The sequence below is a fragment of the Siphateles boraxobius genome, unplaced genomic scaffold (genome assembly GCF_051911475.1).
Source record: "Siphateles boraxobius isolate OS27281-9 unplaced genomic scaffold, OSU_SipBor_1 65, whole genome shotgun sequence".
Lineage (NCBI taxonomy): Eukaryota > Metazoa > Chordata > Actinopteri > Cypriniformes > Leuciscidae > Siphateles > Siphateles boraxobius.
In genome coordinates, this window is record NW_027509192.1 from 5,420,074 (window position 1) to 5,437,116 (window position 17,043).

General features: G+C 36.9%; 1 protein-coding gene across 2 annotated transcripts in view; it reads left to right on the forward strand.

The window, feature by feature from the left end:
* agbl1 (AGBL carboxypeptidase 1) overlaps positions 1 to 17,043 on the forward strand; it is a 162,327-nt gene that overhangs the window by 28,462 nt on the left and 116,822 nt on the right. For both annotated transcript variants that reach the window (XM_077210420.1, XM_077210421.1), the window contains exons 3-6: positions 3,116 to 3,179; positions 5,503 to 5,649; positions 7,769 to 7,900; positions 9,516 to 9,609. In XM_077210420.1, coding sequence (XP_077066535.1) covers positions 3,116 to 3,179; positions 5,503 to 5,649; positions 7,769 to 7,900; positions 9,516 to 9,609 — 437 coding nt within the window. The remainder of the gene's footprint in view (positions 1 to 3,115; positions 3,180 to 5,502; positions 5,650 to 7,768; positions 7,901 to 9,515; positions 9,610 to 17,043) is intronic.

A 17,043-nucleotide genomic window follows, 5' to 3' on the forward strand; every position in this document is an offset into this window, starting at 1 on the left:
AATCTTTACTGTAACTTTTGATCAATTTAATGCATCCTTGCTGAATAAAAGTATTGACCCCCCCATATATATATATTTTTTTATATATATAATCTTTATAATATTTTTTTATATAATCTTTTCATAAAGATTTTCAACATTGATAATAATAGTAAACTTTTCTTGAGCAGCAAATCAGCATATTAGAATGATTTCTGAAGGATCATGTGACACTGCAGACTGGAGTACATCACAGGAATGAATTACATTGTAAAATATATTTAAATAGAAAATAGTTATTTTAAATTGTATTAATTTATATTTAATTGCATTAGTATTTTTAAATTTTAAAAAAGCAGCCTTGGTGAGCATAAGAGAAAAAATAAAAAAAAACATTCTTACCGATCCCAAACTCGGTAAGAACAAAACGTTCAAATTCCTATTAATTTCAGTAAATGTGTGCCAGATATATATATATATATATATATATATATATATATATATATATATATATATATATTTAAAATATATTATCTTCAATATTTGAATGAAAATATAATTAGTTATAGTTTTTAATGTAATAACAAAAATGTATAATACAAATGTTGCGCCTTTGAATGTGTCAGAAAATAGCTATACTTTTCAGATAAAAAAAAGTGCCTCTGTATGCACTGTCAGTTCAAATAAGGATGCTTGCAACTGCTTGGCATTGAGGCCATGTGGCCTCGGCTCTGAAGAATTGACTCCTTTATTACAACGCAAACTGACAAGGGTACCTAGTAATACCCTCACGATTAGCCACAGCCAGTGTCGCCTTCCTCCAGCCATGACTGGCATAAAACGTGGCAATAAGTTCCAAATTCACAGTCCTTGACATGAAGCTGTTGATGCCTGAAATGGGATTCCCGCTAATTCAAATTGAGACTGACACAGACGCTCAGTGTGCTTTTTTCTTCTTCATATTCTTCCCTTGCGTTTTCCTTCCTGTTTTATAGCTCTCGTATCACTTCGCAGAGACACGCCAGGTCCTGCCTTTGGTGTCTAAGATGTAAAAAAGACATTTTAAGGTGTGTCACAATAACTTTTAATAGATTTTCTGCGCTATTTCGAATTGTTTGCCCTCCGGAGGGGCTCCCGGCTTACACAGGATGTTCAGCCAAAGCTATCCCGCTGCGTTCCTGTCACCGTCTTAAAAGTTAATGGTGTGCACAGAGAGGTAGTCAGTGTTCCTCAATAAAGAATTAAAAACGAACGCGGGTATGAAATGAGTTTCACTTTGAAGTGGATTCCTGAGAATATTAACTCATGTCCTTCTCCCTATTGACAGATGAGAAGCAATGCTTTTTGATTGTAGCTTGGCATAGGTGATGCCGGACGAAAATAGAAGTAATTATTCATAATTTCAAGTATCACTGGATTATTCTGTTAAAAGATTGTTGATGTGATGCTCTAATGATGTGCCAGCTGGCTCTGTATGCTGGTCACGCTCATTAATGTTGAGTAATTAACATGGTTGTGTGGAATTATCCCAGATGTTGATGACAGGACCATCAATTTCCAAGAAAGACACTCTATTCTACTAATCTAGTGTAAAAGTTCATCCTCAGTGAAATGTAGTTTCTTCATTAAAACCACTCACCTTTAGGGTCAAAAATTAATGGGGGTATTTGGAGCGAAAATGCCACAGAATGTGACAGAAATGTCCTAGAAACAAAATGTATACATTTATTTGTTCATAATGTCACATTTTATATTCTTCCATGATGTATCATAGTTATATGGATATTACATAAAATATTGGTTTAATTAAAATATTAACGCATACAAAAAAGCCCAGTCCAAGTAATGAACCAAGTAATACTTCACCCAAAAATAATTTATTAGTTTTATGATTTTTCTTTCTTCCGTGGGACACAACAGGATTTGTTTGGCAAAATGACTTGGCAGCTTTTTGGTGTCCAATGAACAAGAATTAAAATAAAGCTATTATGTTCTAAAACTGACAAAAAAACTACCATAAATTTATAAAAATCCAAGTTATCCATGTGCTCCCTTTAGTTTAGAGTCTTCCAAATTCATGCAATAGGGGAAGAAGCTAAAAATTGAAGTCATAATTTGTTGAAAATCTTCTCGTCTGCTTCAGCCCTTAATTAATAATTATCAAATATCATTTGTCCCCATAATTATCATTGATGTGAAACCTTATGTGAAGCATCTTGATGTGCCATATTCTTAACATAAATGAGATTTGAGAAGTAACTTGTGAATTAACATTGAATTAATAAGGTTTTCCCTATCTCTTGTTAATCAGGAGACTTTTAAACAATTTTTAAACAATTTAAAGACAAAAAAGCAGCCTTTTTTTTGCTTAAATAAATCATACAATATATCCTTCTGATATGCTATATCCAGAACCAGTGTTGTTGTTAACTGAAACTACTAAAAATCGTTTTCAAAATAAAGTTAATTCAGAATATGAATAAATACTGTAATAGTATATTAATAATTCTAAAATATAACACGGTCCAGAATTCATCTATTATTATAGGCCCAAAAAATATGTCTCCACACCCACAGAAACTAGCACCATTTTCTTGGGGAAATCTTTTCAGTTCACTAATGTGGGTAAGAGTGGCAGCTCCCTGGCAGGACAGAACTCTTTGTGGTGCAGTTAGCTGTGGAGATTCCTAATAGGATTCAATGGCCACTGTCAGAAAGACACGGCCACCACAGATGCAGGCAGGACAGTGTTGTGTTCTCTCCCTTTTTCTCTGCCATTTTTGCCCTATAATGAGAGCCGAAGCTTGAATCCCCAGCTGTGGAGTTCCTTCTCTGTGGATTTCGGCCCCCGACCGCCAGCCCGTCAACTGCTGCTGCTTTTAACCACAGGGCTCCGGGTCCCCGCCGGGGTACGAGCCCCCATTACATTCTGAAAACAGAAACAATGCTGGAAGATTTCGCTGTGCCAGTCAGGACACACTCAACACTTATATATCACATGGGGTGTAAATAGTAATGTCATCTTAGTTGCTTAGATTGTTGAGATACATTTTGTGTGGACACTACAGGTAATCGTAATGCAGAAGCCAGGTTCAGCTTTAAGCTTCATTGTTTAAGTGTGTTGTTCTCTTTCCAGAACGCCGGAGACATCGAGAGTATGCTAAACATCCTCAACGTCCTGGATGAACTGTTGTCAGCAGGTGAGATGCCCTTTTCCTACGGCCAAATTTGTTGATTCATTTTCTGTCGCGTCTCTGGACCGATTGCAAGTGTGCTGAAATTTGTCTAATCAACCATGAGGAGTGAAACCATATGTGTGTCCAATAAAGCCACAAACCACCTCCACCAAACATTAATTTGCTGATATATAGGCGTTTTTTCAACTTTGGACACTTTTATGTTCTGGGGATTGATTTTTACTACTGTAATATATTTTAACATTTTATTTATTTATTTAAGTCTCATTAAAACAGTTTGGAAACTTTTCAACATGCCGTTGCTGTGTTTTTGGTAAATTTCAGATTACTTTTTTGATTGTATTATTATTATAGTCATTGTTGTTCCTATTATTATTATTAATAATAATAATAATAATATTTTAAATTGATCATGTAAACAAAGTGTAAAATAAACAGGCCAACTGAAAAAAAATATTTATATGAATTTGTACATATTACAACCCTCAGCTGTGGTGTCATTTCCCCAATTAATTTTTTTTTTGTTACTGTAATTGGTTTCAAAAGAGACGGTGAAGAGCATGCTTGAGATGAAATATGAGATGCGACATAAAGAAAACTGAGGCTGTGTCTGAAATCGCCTCCTATAGCCTTAAAGGGTTAGTTCACCCAAAAAATGTCGCATCTCATATTTCATTAATTCTGTCAGTAATTCTGTCAGTAATTACTCACCCTCATGTTGTTCCAACCCCGTAAGACTTTCATTTATCTTCGGAACACGAATTAAGATACTTTTGATTAAATCTGAGAGCTGGATCACTCTAGCTTCTAGGCAATTTCATTCTGCCAGTCCAGAAAAGTTGGTGAAAAAAAAAAGTTTCCCAATATCAAAAATATCTTAATTTGTGTTCCGAAGATGAACGAAAGTCTTACAGGGTTGGAACAACATGAGGGTGAGTAATTACTGACAGAATTTTCATTTTTGGGTGAACTATCCCTTTAAAATGGGGTACTATTTGAGGGGACAGCCATTTGTAGTTGTGGACATTATCGAGTGCACTCATTCAATCCTACAATACACCGCAATAACGAGTGTACAACCGATGTATGCTCAACGGCTAGAGAATACCCATAATGCACTGTGAGAGTTGTGTGCCAAATGAATTCCTGCGTCTGACCAGAAGTTGGTGCCTGCAGCTGAATTGTCCAATTCCCATTTTCCAAACCGCTGGTCCAATGTGGGTACAGCGTAATATCATACAGGTATAAATTCCTTTTTTAATTGATTGTTGAATTGTTTAATTAAGGTGTATACATAGTTTCCATGATAGAGTTATAAATCTTTTCATATTACTACTGAAGCGGCTGGAAAAAAACTTGACAAAAAAAGCGTCAGTCTAAGTGTCCGAATTCACTCTCCCATTTTTATTCACCCACTCAAGTGTACTAAATTAGTGGAGTAATGTAGGGACTAGTGAATGAGATAGGGGGCGATTTCGAACACAGCCACAGAAAAATCAAGGTAAATACTGTATAAAAAATTCTCATTCTCAAATTTTCATCTCATTCAGTCATCCTGTTAAATATGCATGAAAAATTTATGAAAATATGTTATAGTTTTTTATTAATAATATATAAAGCAAGACAAAGAAGCAATTTTATTTAAAAAATATTTAAAATATAATTTCTCCTACAGAATATGGTTAAAAGCAAGACAATCACAGGACCAAAAGTGCCCATAATTGAAGAAACCACCATATACAATATACATTTAAATTTATCGTGTCCCAGCGTGAAGAAACTGTGTAATGAATCACTTCTTTCTCATTTTCTAAGTCGCTTTGGATAAAAGCATCTGCTAAATGAACAAATGTAAATAATGTACTTGATTTAAATTAAGAGAACTTGAGAAAACTTGAGGGATTAACTTCAAAATGAAACTTTTTAAAGCAACCCTAATAAACGTCACTGCACATTTCTCCCAGGATCTAATTATATAAACTGCACCGTTTCAAAGATATTTATTTCCATATCTTGGGCTTATTCTAGTCTATTATTCACCAACAAATCTATCGAGTAATACTCTTGTAGAGGTGGAGCAGTGCTAGACTAATCCTGTAATCTGAAATGAATTCACAGCAAAGTAATTAGCCAAATTTATTCACCAGCCTCCAGCACAAAGTTCTAATCAGCAAGAATTTTCATAAGTTCTGAAAGAAAGTGAATAAACCCAGACATCATCTTGTGATAATCCGCCAGTGGCAAAGATGGCACCGCTGGTTGGTGTAAGAGTTGTTATCAGCCTGAATGTGACATTTTGTGAAATTATGGCGGGTGTTTCCTGTAGGCACAGACAGACGGATTCATCATATGATATCGAAAGGAGGCAGTGAGGCTCTGCTGACGGCTCTGGTGAACTCAGCCCACAGCTTCACACCCAACTACACCGTCCTGCTGCCGCTACTGCACCTGCTGGCCAAGGTGGGCCACCGAGGTGAGTGATGGGGGACAAGGGGAGGAGACACAGGAATGATTGACACAACATTTTTTTGAACCTATGATGGTGTTATTTAACTGATGACAATGACTCGTAAGGACCATTCGATTTTTTTTGACGTGGCTAAACAGATTTTTAAAATTATTTACATACTATTATAGTATTTATTCATATATTTTTAATTTGCTTTTATTTCCACATTTTCAGTTTTAATTTTAGTTTGAGTTTTAGTAATTGTATGCTTTTGTCATTTTATCTTTTGCACATTTCTATTTAGCTTTAATTTATTTTTATTTTTACTAATTTTAGTACTTCAACTTATTTCAGTTAGTTTGTCAAGGCAACATTTCTACTTTTCATCTAATATTTATTTATGAATATTTATTATATTACATCTAATATCTAAGTTTTTCCATCTAATATTTAGATTTTTATCTTTATTTCAACTGCCGAAAATTGAAAAATTGGTTTTTTTGTTAACTATAACAACACCGGTAAATGACTTACATTCCAGCCAGTGTATGAAAGAGCATTTGAATATTATTTAAAATGAATGGCAGAATTTTCATTTTAGCTAAACTATTCCTTCAACGTCATGTCTGATTGGGTGTTCTTTTTTGTCATTTCGCCCAAAATTTTAACCTTTAGTGTGGACCAAAGATAACCTCAGATTTGTTAAACTCCAATTCAATTTGACTTTTTTTTCTCAACACCCCCCCCCCCCCCCTCGTTTTTTTTTGTGTCATTCTCACTGCGGGAAAAAGTCATATTTCTCATTAGAATTTATAATTTAGTCATCTTTAGTGCTTAGTATTTTTGAATTCACTGCTGAATTGCTATAAATTGCACCTCACAAAAATAGATATCTCTCATATATGGATTGGCCATAACCCATAAGTCACATCTCGTGTGAAGGGTGCAGACTGCATGTGTGGGGTCACTCTCGGGTAAGGTAAAAGGGGTCAAAGGTCATCATCTAAGCTCAAGCATGGTCAATGTTTGGATGTTGTGTAATTTAAGGAGCGAGTGTTTGATCCCTCGGTGGATCTGGTGTCTGTCAGCGTTCCACTCTTGCACTTTGATGTCTGTCCTAATGAACCTCAGCAACAGGCCGAGTCAAAACAGCAGGGAATGTTTTCCTTCGTCCTCACGTCTTTTCCATTTAGACAAAAAAAAAAAAATTCTAAAAACAAACTCCATCTGTTGAAAGCGTAAACTCATTCCAAACAGGGACTTTTTTTGTGATCAAGCTGTTTTTGTAGGCGCTTGTAGTCGTGGTGGGCATGCAGGATGTTTGGTCATGTGGTAGATTTGAATTATTTCTATAACATTTCTCTGTGGGCAGTGGGTTTTTACAGACCGCATTTTCCAGCACACATAGAGTTTTCAATAATCCATTTGGATTTACAAAGCAGAGATCATTGTCTGTTTCAAATGGTGCAATGATATGCACTGGTTTCCAGATCCATAAATAGTTGATTTACGGTGTGGAAATACTGTAACATCCTACAGCGTTTTCATTACTCTGCCTTTTCACATCTTAAAAAAAAGGATGGCTCACCCAAATATACTGTCATCATCATTTACTAACCATAATGTTGTTCCAAACCTTCTGTTAATGCATGAATGAATGAATGAAACATTTATATAGCCCTTTTAGATACTACTGTACAATCAAATGGGATCAGTGGTCTCTCCTCTATATTGAAGCCTACCTACAGTATTTATTTATTTACTAAGGAATTGTACACATTAAATCCATAAATGTGCATTCAAATCTAAATAGGGTCATCATGATTTCATGTTAACCTTAAACTGTTTAGGGCTGATCTCGTGTATCACTCCTGTTCTTGCATTTAGACTTAGAATTAATCTGATTTTGTATTTGAATTTGAAAGTGAAGTTGTCCCTTTGATATCCCAATTTCCCTATTAGACATCCCAGCAAATGTGGTTTTGATCTCCAAACCAAAGTAATCTGTTTCATCACAGCTGCCAACATCTAAAAAATGTTGCATTCCCAGATCCCTGTAGTGAGCAAACACTGTCAAACAAGATGATACAAATGTACATTTAATGAATGTCAAAGAGGAACATACTTTTCTTATTTTCCTCAGATCGTCAAATTGGCCTGAAAGCACAGAAGGCAGATGCCGTTTTGGTGGTTCTGGGTTTGTTAAGACAGAATGCAAAGAATGCCCGGAGAGCCGCAGCCTGTCTTTGGGTCCTCAAAGTCTTCTGTTCTTCTGGTGAGTCAGATCTGAGATCAGGTTATTTTTGCCTTCCTAAGCTAAGTTTGCTCCTCGTGATTTAAAGTAGATGAGCTACAATCAAATAAGCTAAAGTAGCTTCTTTGACTCAAAAAGCATGAATTTTCAATACATTTTTGTATGAATTAATCTCAGTTTGGATGACAGTTTAATCTTGAAAAGCTAACTAAGTATAAACTATAATACACACTTCTGTTTGGGTTTTAAAATTTGTTTTTAAAGAAGTCTCATATGCTTACCAACTCTGCATTTATTTGATTAAAAATGCAGTAAAAACTAATATTGTAAAATATGACTAATTTAAAATGACAGATTTTTATTTGAATATAATTTAAAATGTGCTACTTAATATATTTGTGGAAACCTTGATAATTTTTTTTCTGGATTCATTGATTAGAAAGTTCTAAAGAACAGCATTAATTTGGAGTAGCATTTTTTTCAAGTCTACTTTCACTTTTGATCAATTTAATACATCCTTGCTGAATAAAGTCATTTCTTTAAAAAGGAAAAAAAGACCGACTTTTTGAACGAAAGTGTAACGGAATTGAAAAGAGCTCCCAACAATTCACATTTCACAATAAAAAAAAAAAGGCTTTTCCATGATGAGAAGAGTCTCATTCCATTTTCATGTTCCATCACCTTACTTTCTGCCTGTGTACCTCTGCGGTTTCATAAAATTCCTATATAACATCTTTTTTTGATGAACATCTGTTTATTTCTTTGTATCTATGGTTATTTTCCCCATCTTTCATAACACATTTCCAGCTATAGAGCATTCAAATTGAAATTGCAAACCAAGCGTTAGTAGCCTACTTATTGTGCCATTTGCTGAGGGAACTTCATTACTGCTGTATTTATGCAACCGCCATATTAAAATCTAACTTAAAGATGAATATATTGTGTTTTTGCTCTACATGGGGTAGGAGGAGGTTTTTTCTCCACCTTTGATTTACTATTGGTATGCGATTCCACTAGTGCTTGTTTTTGTGGAAAATGCGATAACGGGTAATCGGCCATAAAATGCAAATCGGCCTTTGTTGGGTTTTATTTCAAATGCAGTCGTCTTCTCGCTGTATGCGGAGTTGATAGTGTGGGGTCTGTTTATCAGTTATGTGACAGCTATCCTACGAATGATACCAGCGCGGGAAGTTCAGCTCTCAGGTTGTGACCGTGAGAAATGCACCTCTCAGTTATCGTTCAGATGTGCTCTTCTCTTATGTTTTATCATAAAAGCTGAATTCTATATATTTTTGAAACACTAGACGTACAGCCTGTGTTCTAGGAAGACTGAAGAGATTTTGCTGTAGCAACCGTCAGTGTTTATGATGCTAGGTAGCTTGTAGCAAGCACAATATATTAATAGAAGAAATATCATCTGGGCACATGCCTTGTTTATAAGGATGAAGTTGGGACTTCGGTGGTCTCTTTAAATTCCTCCTTGAGTCTATCCTTGTGGAGAATGATCACCCTCACACAAGATTGACACGGGGATCTGGTTTATAGCACTATGAAATGTTTTATTTTCAGTAGTGTTAGGTTCAGCAATGTTGCAAAGACTTTTCATATTGTGTTAATTACATATCTGGTGTTTTAGTGTCCACGGCTGACTTGCTGGGGAAGAACCGAGGGCTGGATGTGGTCTTCAAGCTTATATCTCCACACACCACCAAACACTTACGCACAGTCAAGTGAGTATCACATTTCATGTGGGTGCGTCATTGGCGTATGATAATCTTGCTCCAACCTGAGAGTAAGAACAGTTCTTGCGTGCTGGGAAGGCTGGTCATTACATTTCTCATGCATGCTTACATTAGTCAAAATAATGAAGTATGCATACCGTAGATTTCTATTATTTTTATATAAAACTTATTATAATTATGACATACATAGACCCTGACCCTACCTGTATTATTTTGCTTTTTATTTTTACGTTATTATTATCTTTTTATTTTTGTATTACTATTATTATTTGTATATTAAATATATAAATAGTTCTTATGTGGGATTTGTATAATAGTTAAATAAATAAATAACTTTAGCTGTTTATTGAATGCCTTTTTATAACTGCAGTAAGCCATGTATGACAACATTTTATATGATCAAATTGATTTTAAATGGAAAAATAGCTACCACTATTTTTCTGTTTTAATATTATTATTATTAGTTTTATTGTAGATTTAGCAATATTAAATGACATGAAAAATGGCATCATTATTATTACTAAGTGCAATAATCTAAATAAGGCCATATATATATATATATATATATATATATATATATATATATATATATAAAATCACCTGGAATCTGAGTGGGTCATAATTTGACTTTCAGTGATTTCAAATCCTTCCAACACCAGAAGGTCAGCAGTCTGACTTTTCAGGCACTGCACAATGTGTCTCTGTCTCACCTGCAGGCACAACCCGCTTCACCTTGCTGTAATAAAGGCCACAGCATAATCCTAATGTCAAACCATTGAAATAAATATTTGTGCTTCAAGGCTGGGCTTGTTTGTCGAAAATGGCAAGGTGACAAGGCCTTATTTAATTATTTTTCTCTTAAAACAGTGTCAAAAATGGTTTCTAGTTTCAGTGAAGTTGCGCAACTTTTTGCTTTTTGCAAAGACTTTTTAGCCTAAGATATTTAGCTACTTCATTTTTGTCGACTGTAGGGGGCTGTGTGTTTGTTTGCTGCGCTACATGTGGCATGACAGATTATCAAACCAAAAATGCTAACACATCCGTGAAGATGCGGTCTGGTCTTGTATAAACAGCGTCTTACATTGTAACTCATAGAACAAATCCAGTCCTTGGAAATTTGCATGCATGATACAACTCATTTTAGCAGTCATGCTCATTGAAATGCTTAGAACATGCTAGTTTACAGGGGTTTGGCAACTGTGTGCTGCATAGATATGTGCTAGCCAGGTGCTGATTGGCAGTTACCAGCCTAACTTTGGTAAACAGTGCTTGACCTGCAGTGACAGGAAACACATTCCATCATGAAGTGTGCAGCGCTTGTTGAGTGTGTCTTGATGCTGCACAGAGCAGCAAACCCTGATCCAAGCTGTGTTCTAATTCACACGGTTCCTACGCAGTGTGCACTGTGTAGGTGATATCAGGAAAAGTGCATTTCATTTCATAAAATGTATTATCGTGTAGTACTGAGCATTTAATGACTGGCGGATAGATTTCCTTCTGCTGGAATTCTGTAACATTATATTAAAAGAAATTGCCTGTCTTGAAACAGTTCCAAATATTATCATCTGGCAGATAAAACACTGCACACATGCTGTTGGCATCAGACTAGCCTTGTTGGGTAACTGTAGAGAGCCTAGAGAGGGCGCTGTGCTTTCTTCTGCCAACTGTTGGAAAGCTGGACCGATTCCATATCAAGTTGCTGATAGCTCCCTGCACGCATACAGGGGATTACAGCAGAATGCCATCTAATTAGAATGCTCTTTCTCTTTCCTGTACACTTCCTGTCTTGTGGGAATCCTGACATGGACGCACCAGAGAAGAAAATCTGCAAGTGCACCAAGCCGGCAAGCACATTTATCAGATGCGGGTGTAACCCAGTTCTAGACTTACATTGAATATTGTTGGTTTAATTTGACATTATCTGGCTCAGAGCTGTGCTCTTGGAGTTAAGCAGCCAGAGAGGGTCCTTAGGTTATCACATGGACTCGGAGAGGCATTGATTAGCTCTAGTCTTTAGTTCAGATTTAAGTGCAGCTACACAATCAGCAGAAGCTCTGGCCACTAATTGGTCAGGCCGTCAATTAGACACTGATGCTTCACTTAACCTGTTGGCAGTGAGCACCAAATTAACAAAAGAATGAGGCAAGATAGCCTAGCCCTTTGGAGACTAGCCGAGACGGACTGTGCTCAGAATAACATACTAGCACACTGATATCTCTGCAATAGGCTTGTAAAGGAGTTATATTGTAGACAATGCAATTTTTATAGTATTCATTATATCATTATCACTAAAAATAATTTAGTTTAGTTAGAGAACAGAAACTACAATTAGAAACTGAACGCATCTGCTCAAGCTGAATCAGCAGAAGGAGTCAGATCAGATCAGCAGAAGGAGTCAGATCTCACCTATCACGTGACGAGAGTGAGACGAGCTGACTGACAAGACAATGGCGGACGATTTGGTTTCAAAGCGAAATGTAAAAGCTCCTATTCTGCAATATTCTGGATTTAAACCCAATGCTAATAGGGAACCTGCAAACATTAATGAGGCAATCTGTAAAGTTTGCCTGATGAAGGTGGCAGCATCCGGAGGTAACACTTCTAATTTACACACACACCTTCAAGAGTACCAAGAATGAGGCTGCCATGCTAATTCGTTTTGCTAATTAAACCGTCTTATTCATTTTGTTCATAAAAGTTCTATGACATTGTACTGTTTTGTTGTTGTGTTTCTCATCAAGAATAATAAAGAACCCACCATTCAAGCAATTGCCTCCCTTGAATTACCGCTAATTTGCAAAAGTAAAATGTGCACGGCCGCACGGCATTCATAAGCGGTGAATATGCAGTATTTATAGCACACTAATCAGTATAAGCAAGAAATCCCAGCCAGAGACCACTGGGACATGTTTTTCTTTTTGTTTTGTGATTACATATTTCACCTTTGAAACCTTTCAATGAACTGATCGCTCTGGGAAAGTTGCACTTTTGGATCTGGTTATCCCCCTTGGCAGAACTGTTTTTCCCACACTGAAATCACCTAAACTCAGAGTATAAATGTCATAAGCTGTTACATCCACACATACAATCCCTCTAGACTGCTGACAGTACTTCAGTATCACTAGAAAGCCTATATCTCTATAATTCATACATCGGTTAAAAACGGCCTCTGAGGCCTTTACAGTGTGCTGCAAAGAGTTCCAATCTACGTTGAGAATTTCTCTCTGTTCACTCTCTGATGAATATGGAAAAAAGAAAATACACAGATCTTCCATATTGTCAAATTTGTCTGCTGGCTTTCTGCTGACAGCCCGGCCTCATAGCTCAAATCCCTGTGGAACATCTGTGCACTGATGCCCGTAGTCCTACCGACTGATACCGCTTGTCATTTCAAAGAAGCGACAAGCCGTTTGCTTGGGGAAACAATGGCATTTCCCTGCCACCGAAATTGCAATACGCCGTTGTTTGCATTAATATCAGCAGCGTGACTCAAAGACTCTGACAGCGGCTGAAGCGATATATGATTTCTAACAGAGAGGCTGTGGGTAAAGTGGCTTGACGATCCTGAGGACAGAACAGCAGTTTTGCGTCAGCGAGCTCCCGTCTGCTCAACCGCTGGGCTGTTTGTGCTCTCTTGCAGTTGGTGAACAGGGACTGACATATTGTCTCTGTGATGGAGTCTTAACAATGTTAAGCACTGTAGGGGTCCGGCTACACACTTGTGTATGTCAATGAGGTTTTCAGGATTTACAGTGCCATGGTGTGACCAGAGAAACAGAGAGTGAGAGACAACAAATTAGATCAAGTCTTGGATAACCATTGACTGACTGTCTATTTGTCAACGTTTGTTCTATCTATAACGTTTGTTTGTCCTTTCTATCATTTGTTCTGTATAACAGTTTTTTTGTTATATCTATCATTCGTTTTGTAAAACGTTCCTTTGTTCTATATATTGTTTGTTCGTTATTTTATGTGTCGTTCTGTTATTTATTTTACTGTCATTCTATACAGGCTCATTCAGTGCAGTTCGCAATCAACAAATACCACAGATTTATGTCAAGCAGCTGCAGAGTGCTAATGATTTACTGTTGATGAATTATAACATAGTTTATCTTATGGTTTATATTACCTGCAAACACAGAGATATTTGACATTGCATGTGCTTTATATACGTGGTTTTCCAGGGTAACGGTTATATTTCTGATGTCCCATAAGAATGACATTTTGTGTGAATTTATGAGTGAAAAACCCACCTAGAGTGAAATTTGCATTTTCATTCAGCCCACTGCAAAATGTACCCAGAATTTTTATGCAGCATACACACAGTGTTGTTAACTGGAGGAATATAAATATAATCATTTCCAATTTACTCTTCTTTTCAACAGCTATTTTTACAGCTATTTAATGGTTTAGAATGCTACCGTAGACATTGCCCTATCCTGCCCATATGGTCTTAATTTAATTTGATACAGTCTTAAAAAAGTTATTTAAAAGCCTTAAAGTTAGGGTAGGCAATTTTCAGAGAGGCTAGCGATAATGAGCTAGCTTTGAATCCCACCCTCCATTCAAAGCGTCTCCAAAGCCACGGCTCCTTTGAAACACATGAACGCGTACAGCAGGGAGCAAACAAAAGCGTCATGAGAGACGTTGTTAAACTAACTCGTGTGTCAAAGCACAGAACATTACAAATAATTATGAACATAAACAATTTAAAGAGCACTGACCTGTACCACATGACTGCTGCACATTCATTTCGGCATTGATAGTATTGACACTGAAACACATAAATTCAAGTCACAAACTGCTCCGGTTATAATGTCACAGGTTTCCATCTCTTACAAATTACAGAAGTTAACGCATGAATGCAGCATCACGCTGTTTTGTTGTTTTGGTTCAGGAGGTACTGTAAAAGGTTACTGCTGTTTCGGTTGCGGTGCTCTGTGACTGACGTCTGTCTAACTCTGCAAAGCATGAAACGCACTGATGATGTGTGATGTTTGCATGAGCAGGGTGTCGTGGAGGTATATAAATATATACGTTGAGGCAGGTAGGGCATCGTATCATTGCATTTAATATAATGATTGAACGAACATTTTATATTCCTACGCCTTCCACAGACGATATATATACATATAATTACATTTAGACCATTTAACTTAGTGATTGCTTGTAGGATGTGAAGAGATTTTGAACCAACATAAAAAAAAAATCTGGAACAAATCACTTAAGGCCCTTGCACACTGAGTCCGAAATTTTCGTATGTGTTTTTTCGTATTCGTAATTCGGTGGCTCTGAATTGTCAAAACACCATTCAAACTGCTTGCTACGGATGCGAAAAAAACAGAAAATCGAACCCGATCCGATTTTTTTTATGACAGACGAAAGTTTCGGAGGCAGTGTGCAAGCGTGATTGACATAACGTGAGGTCGTATTTATTTTTTAACGTGCTAAAATTTCGGACGCGAATTTCCGACTCAGGGCCCTATTTTAACGATCTAAAACGCAAGTGTCAAGCGCAAAGCGCAAGTAACTTTGTGGGCAGATCTCGGCGCCGTTGCTATTTAACCGGCGGGATAAATGACTCTTGCGCTCGACGCAAATCTAAAAGGGGTTGGTCTGAAGTAGATTCATTATTCATAGGTGTGGTTTGGGCGTAACGGGATTGTTTGCGCTGGAACACGCCCCCTTTTTTGCGCTGAACCGCCCAGGGAGCGCAAGTCAATTCCCGAGTTTGCCGGCGTGCGTCTGTAGAGGGAAAAGTCCGCTTTGCTCGGGTGCAAAATACGAATGATACATGCGTCGGTGTATCAAGTCAATTACGCTGGGTGCCAGATAGGGCCCTCAGTGTTTAAGGGCCTTTACCCTGCCTTTAAATTTGATATTAAAAACTCTGCAGATATCCAGGTTTCAGGATTACAGACATTCTTTAATCAAATGAGATCAGAATTGTCCAGATCCAAGTTCTTCCTGGTTTTGTGTGGAACATGCATCAGATGGTCAGTGAACGAATGTTTAGGACTGCATGATGCACAACAAAGAATAGTCTGATAATTGAATGGCAAGGGCAGCATTTACAGCCAGACACCCCATGTAGATAATAGGCCCAATGTTGTTGTTCACAGTGCATCTGGTTTGAACGCACGTGGTCTTGACATTGATCTGTTCAGTGTCGTAGCTCGATCCCACCTGTGATGATAACGTGGTCCATCGCTGCAGCGTGACCCCTATCAAAAGCTCTCCAAGATGATTCCAATTGTGATGTGATGAGAGTCGAAATTGGCTTAATAATGTTGTTTGTGAGGATGGCACAAAGGAGTCTGTTGTGCTGCGTACACGAAGGGCCGAGATGCACCTTTTTTGTTGAAGAAAACAGAGCTAAAAGCCCAAGCGTGAAGATGCACAATGGAATGATTAATGAGGTGAAATGAGAGGTACGGATGGTCCTCAACCAGAATAAGTATTTTGTCGCTGTGGGTAGCGCCACCGTTTCTGCGGCATTTGCAGCTTTTGACCACTAAGAGGCTCTTTAACCATAAACTTTTACAAGGTGTTTTCAGGGCGAACATATCAAAGCGTATTTGCCAATGAAAGATTTGACTGTTGCAGTCGGTGGATAATCTTAAATTGGAACTTAGAAAAACATTGTAGTTAAATATGATGCGAGCAAATTTATCAAGCATACTTTTGAACTTGTGTATGCGTTTGTTATTTAGAACCAATTCAAGCAGTGTAGTAAATAACAAGACTGAGAGCCTGTGCTTACGTTTTACTGTAGGTTTCACAGTACTACCGTATTTTAGATTTTTACACATTAACAGGTACGCAGTGTTATTTATATCATTGAATCATTTGATATTATTCTTGCCATAGAATATAGAAAAGGTGGTTTACTTTGTATGGGAGTATTAAAAGTGGTAGATTTATATGTTAATACTGTCACTTCATTATTTAATATTTGTCACAAAAACAAATGTTTTGAATTTTTCATTTAATATTTCGCTAATAGAATGCTACACATTTCATCAGTTCACGTATATAATTTTAATTATTGTCTGTCCTTTTTTGTAACAAGACAGATAACTACTCCTGCACATGACATGCAGACCTATATATCTGTCCATTAATTAAGAAATCGTTGTGCACTTTCACATTTTTTGTTAAAATGTGAACATGTTGTATTAATTCATAATTCATATTAACAAGATATGAATGAATACAATGTGGCCACGACTAAAGCAATGGAACGAAAACAAAGGGACGGATGGGTTAATCAGAATAAAGGATTTATTTGGCTCAGTCTCAAATGGTGCACTTGAGTGTAGACCTCTCTCTCTCTCTCTCTCTCTCTCTCTCTCGTTTTTTCATCTCAGAAGCTCAAAAACATAGGTTGCTCTCTCCCCATATTTCAAGACATTGAATAGT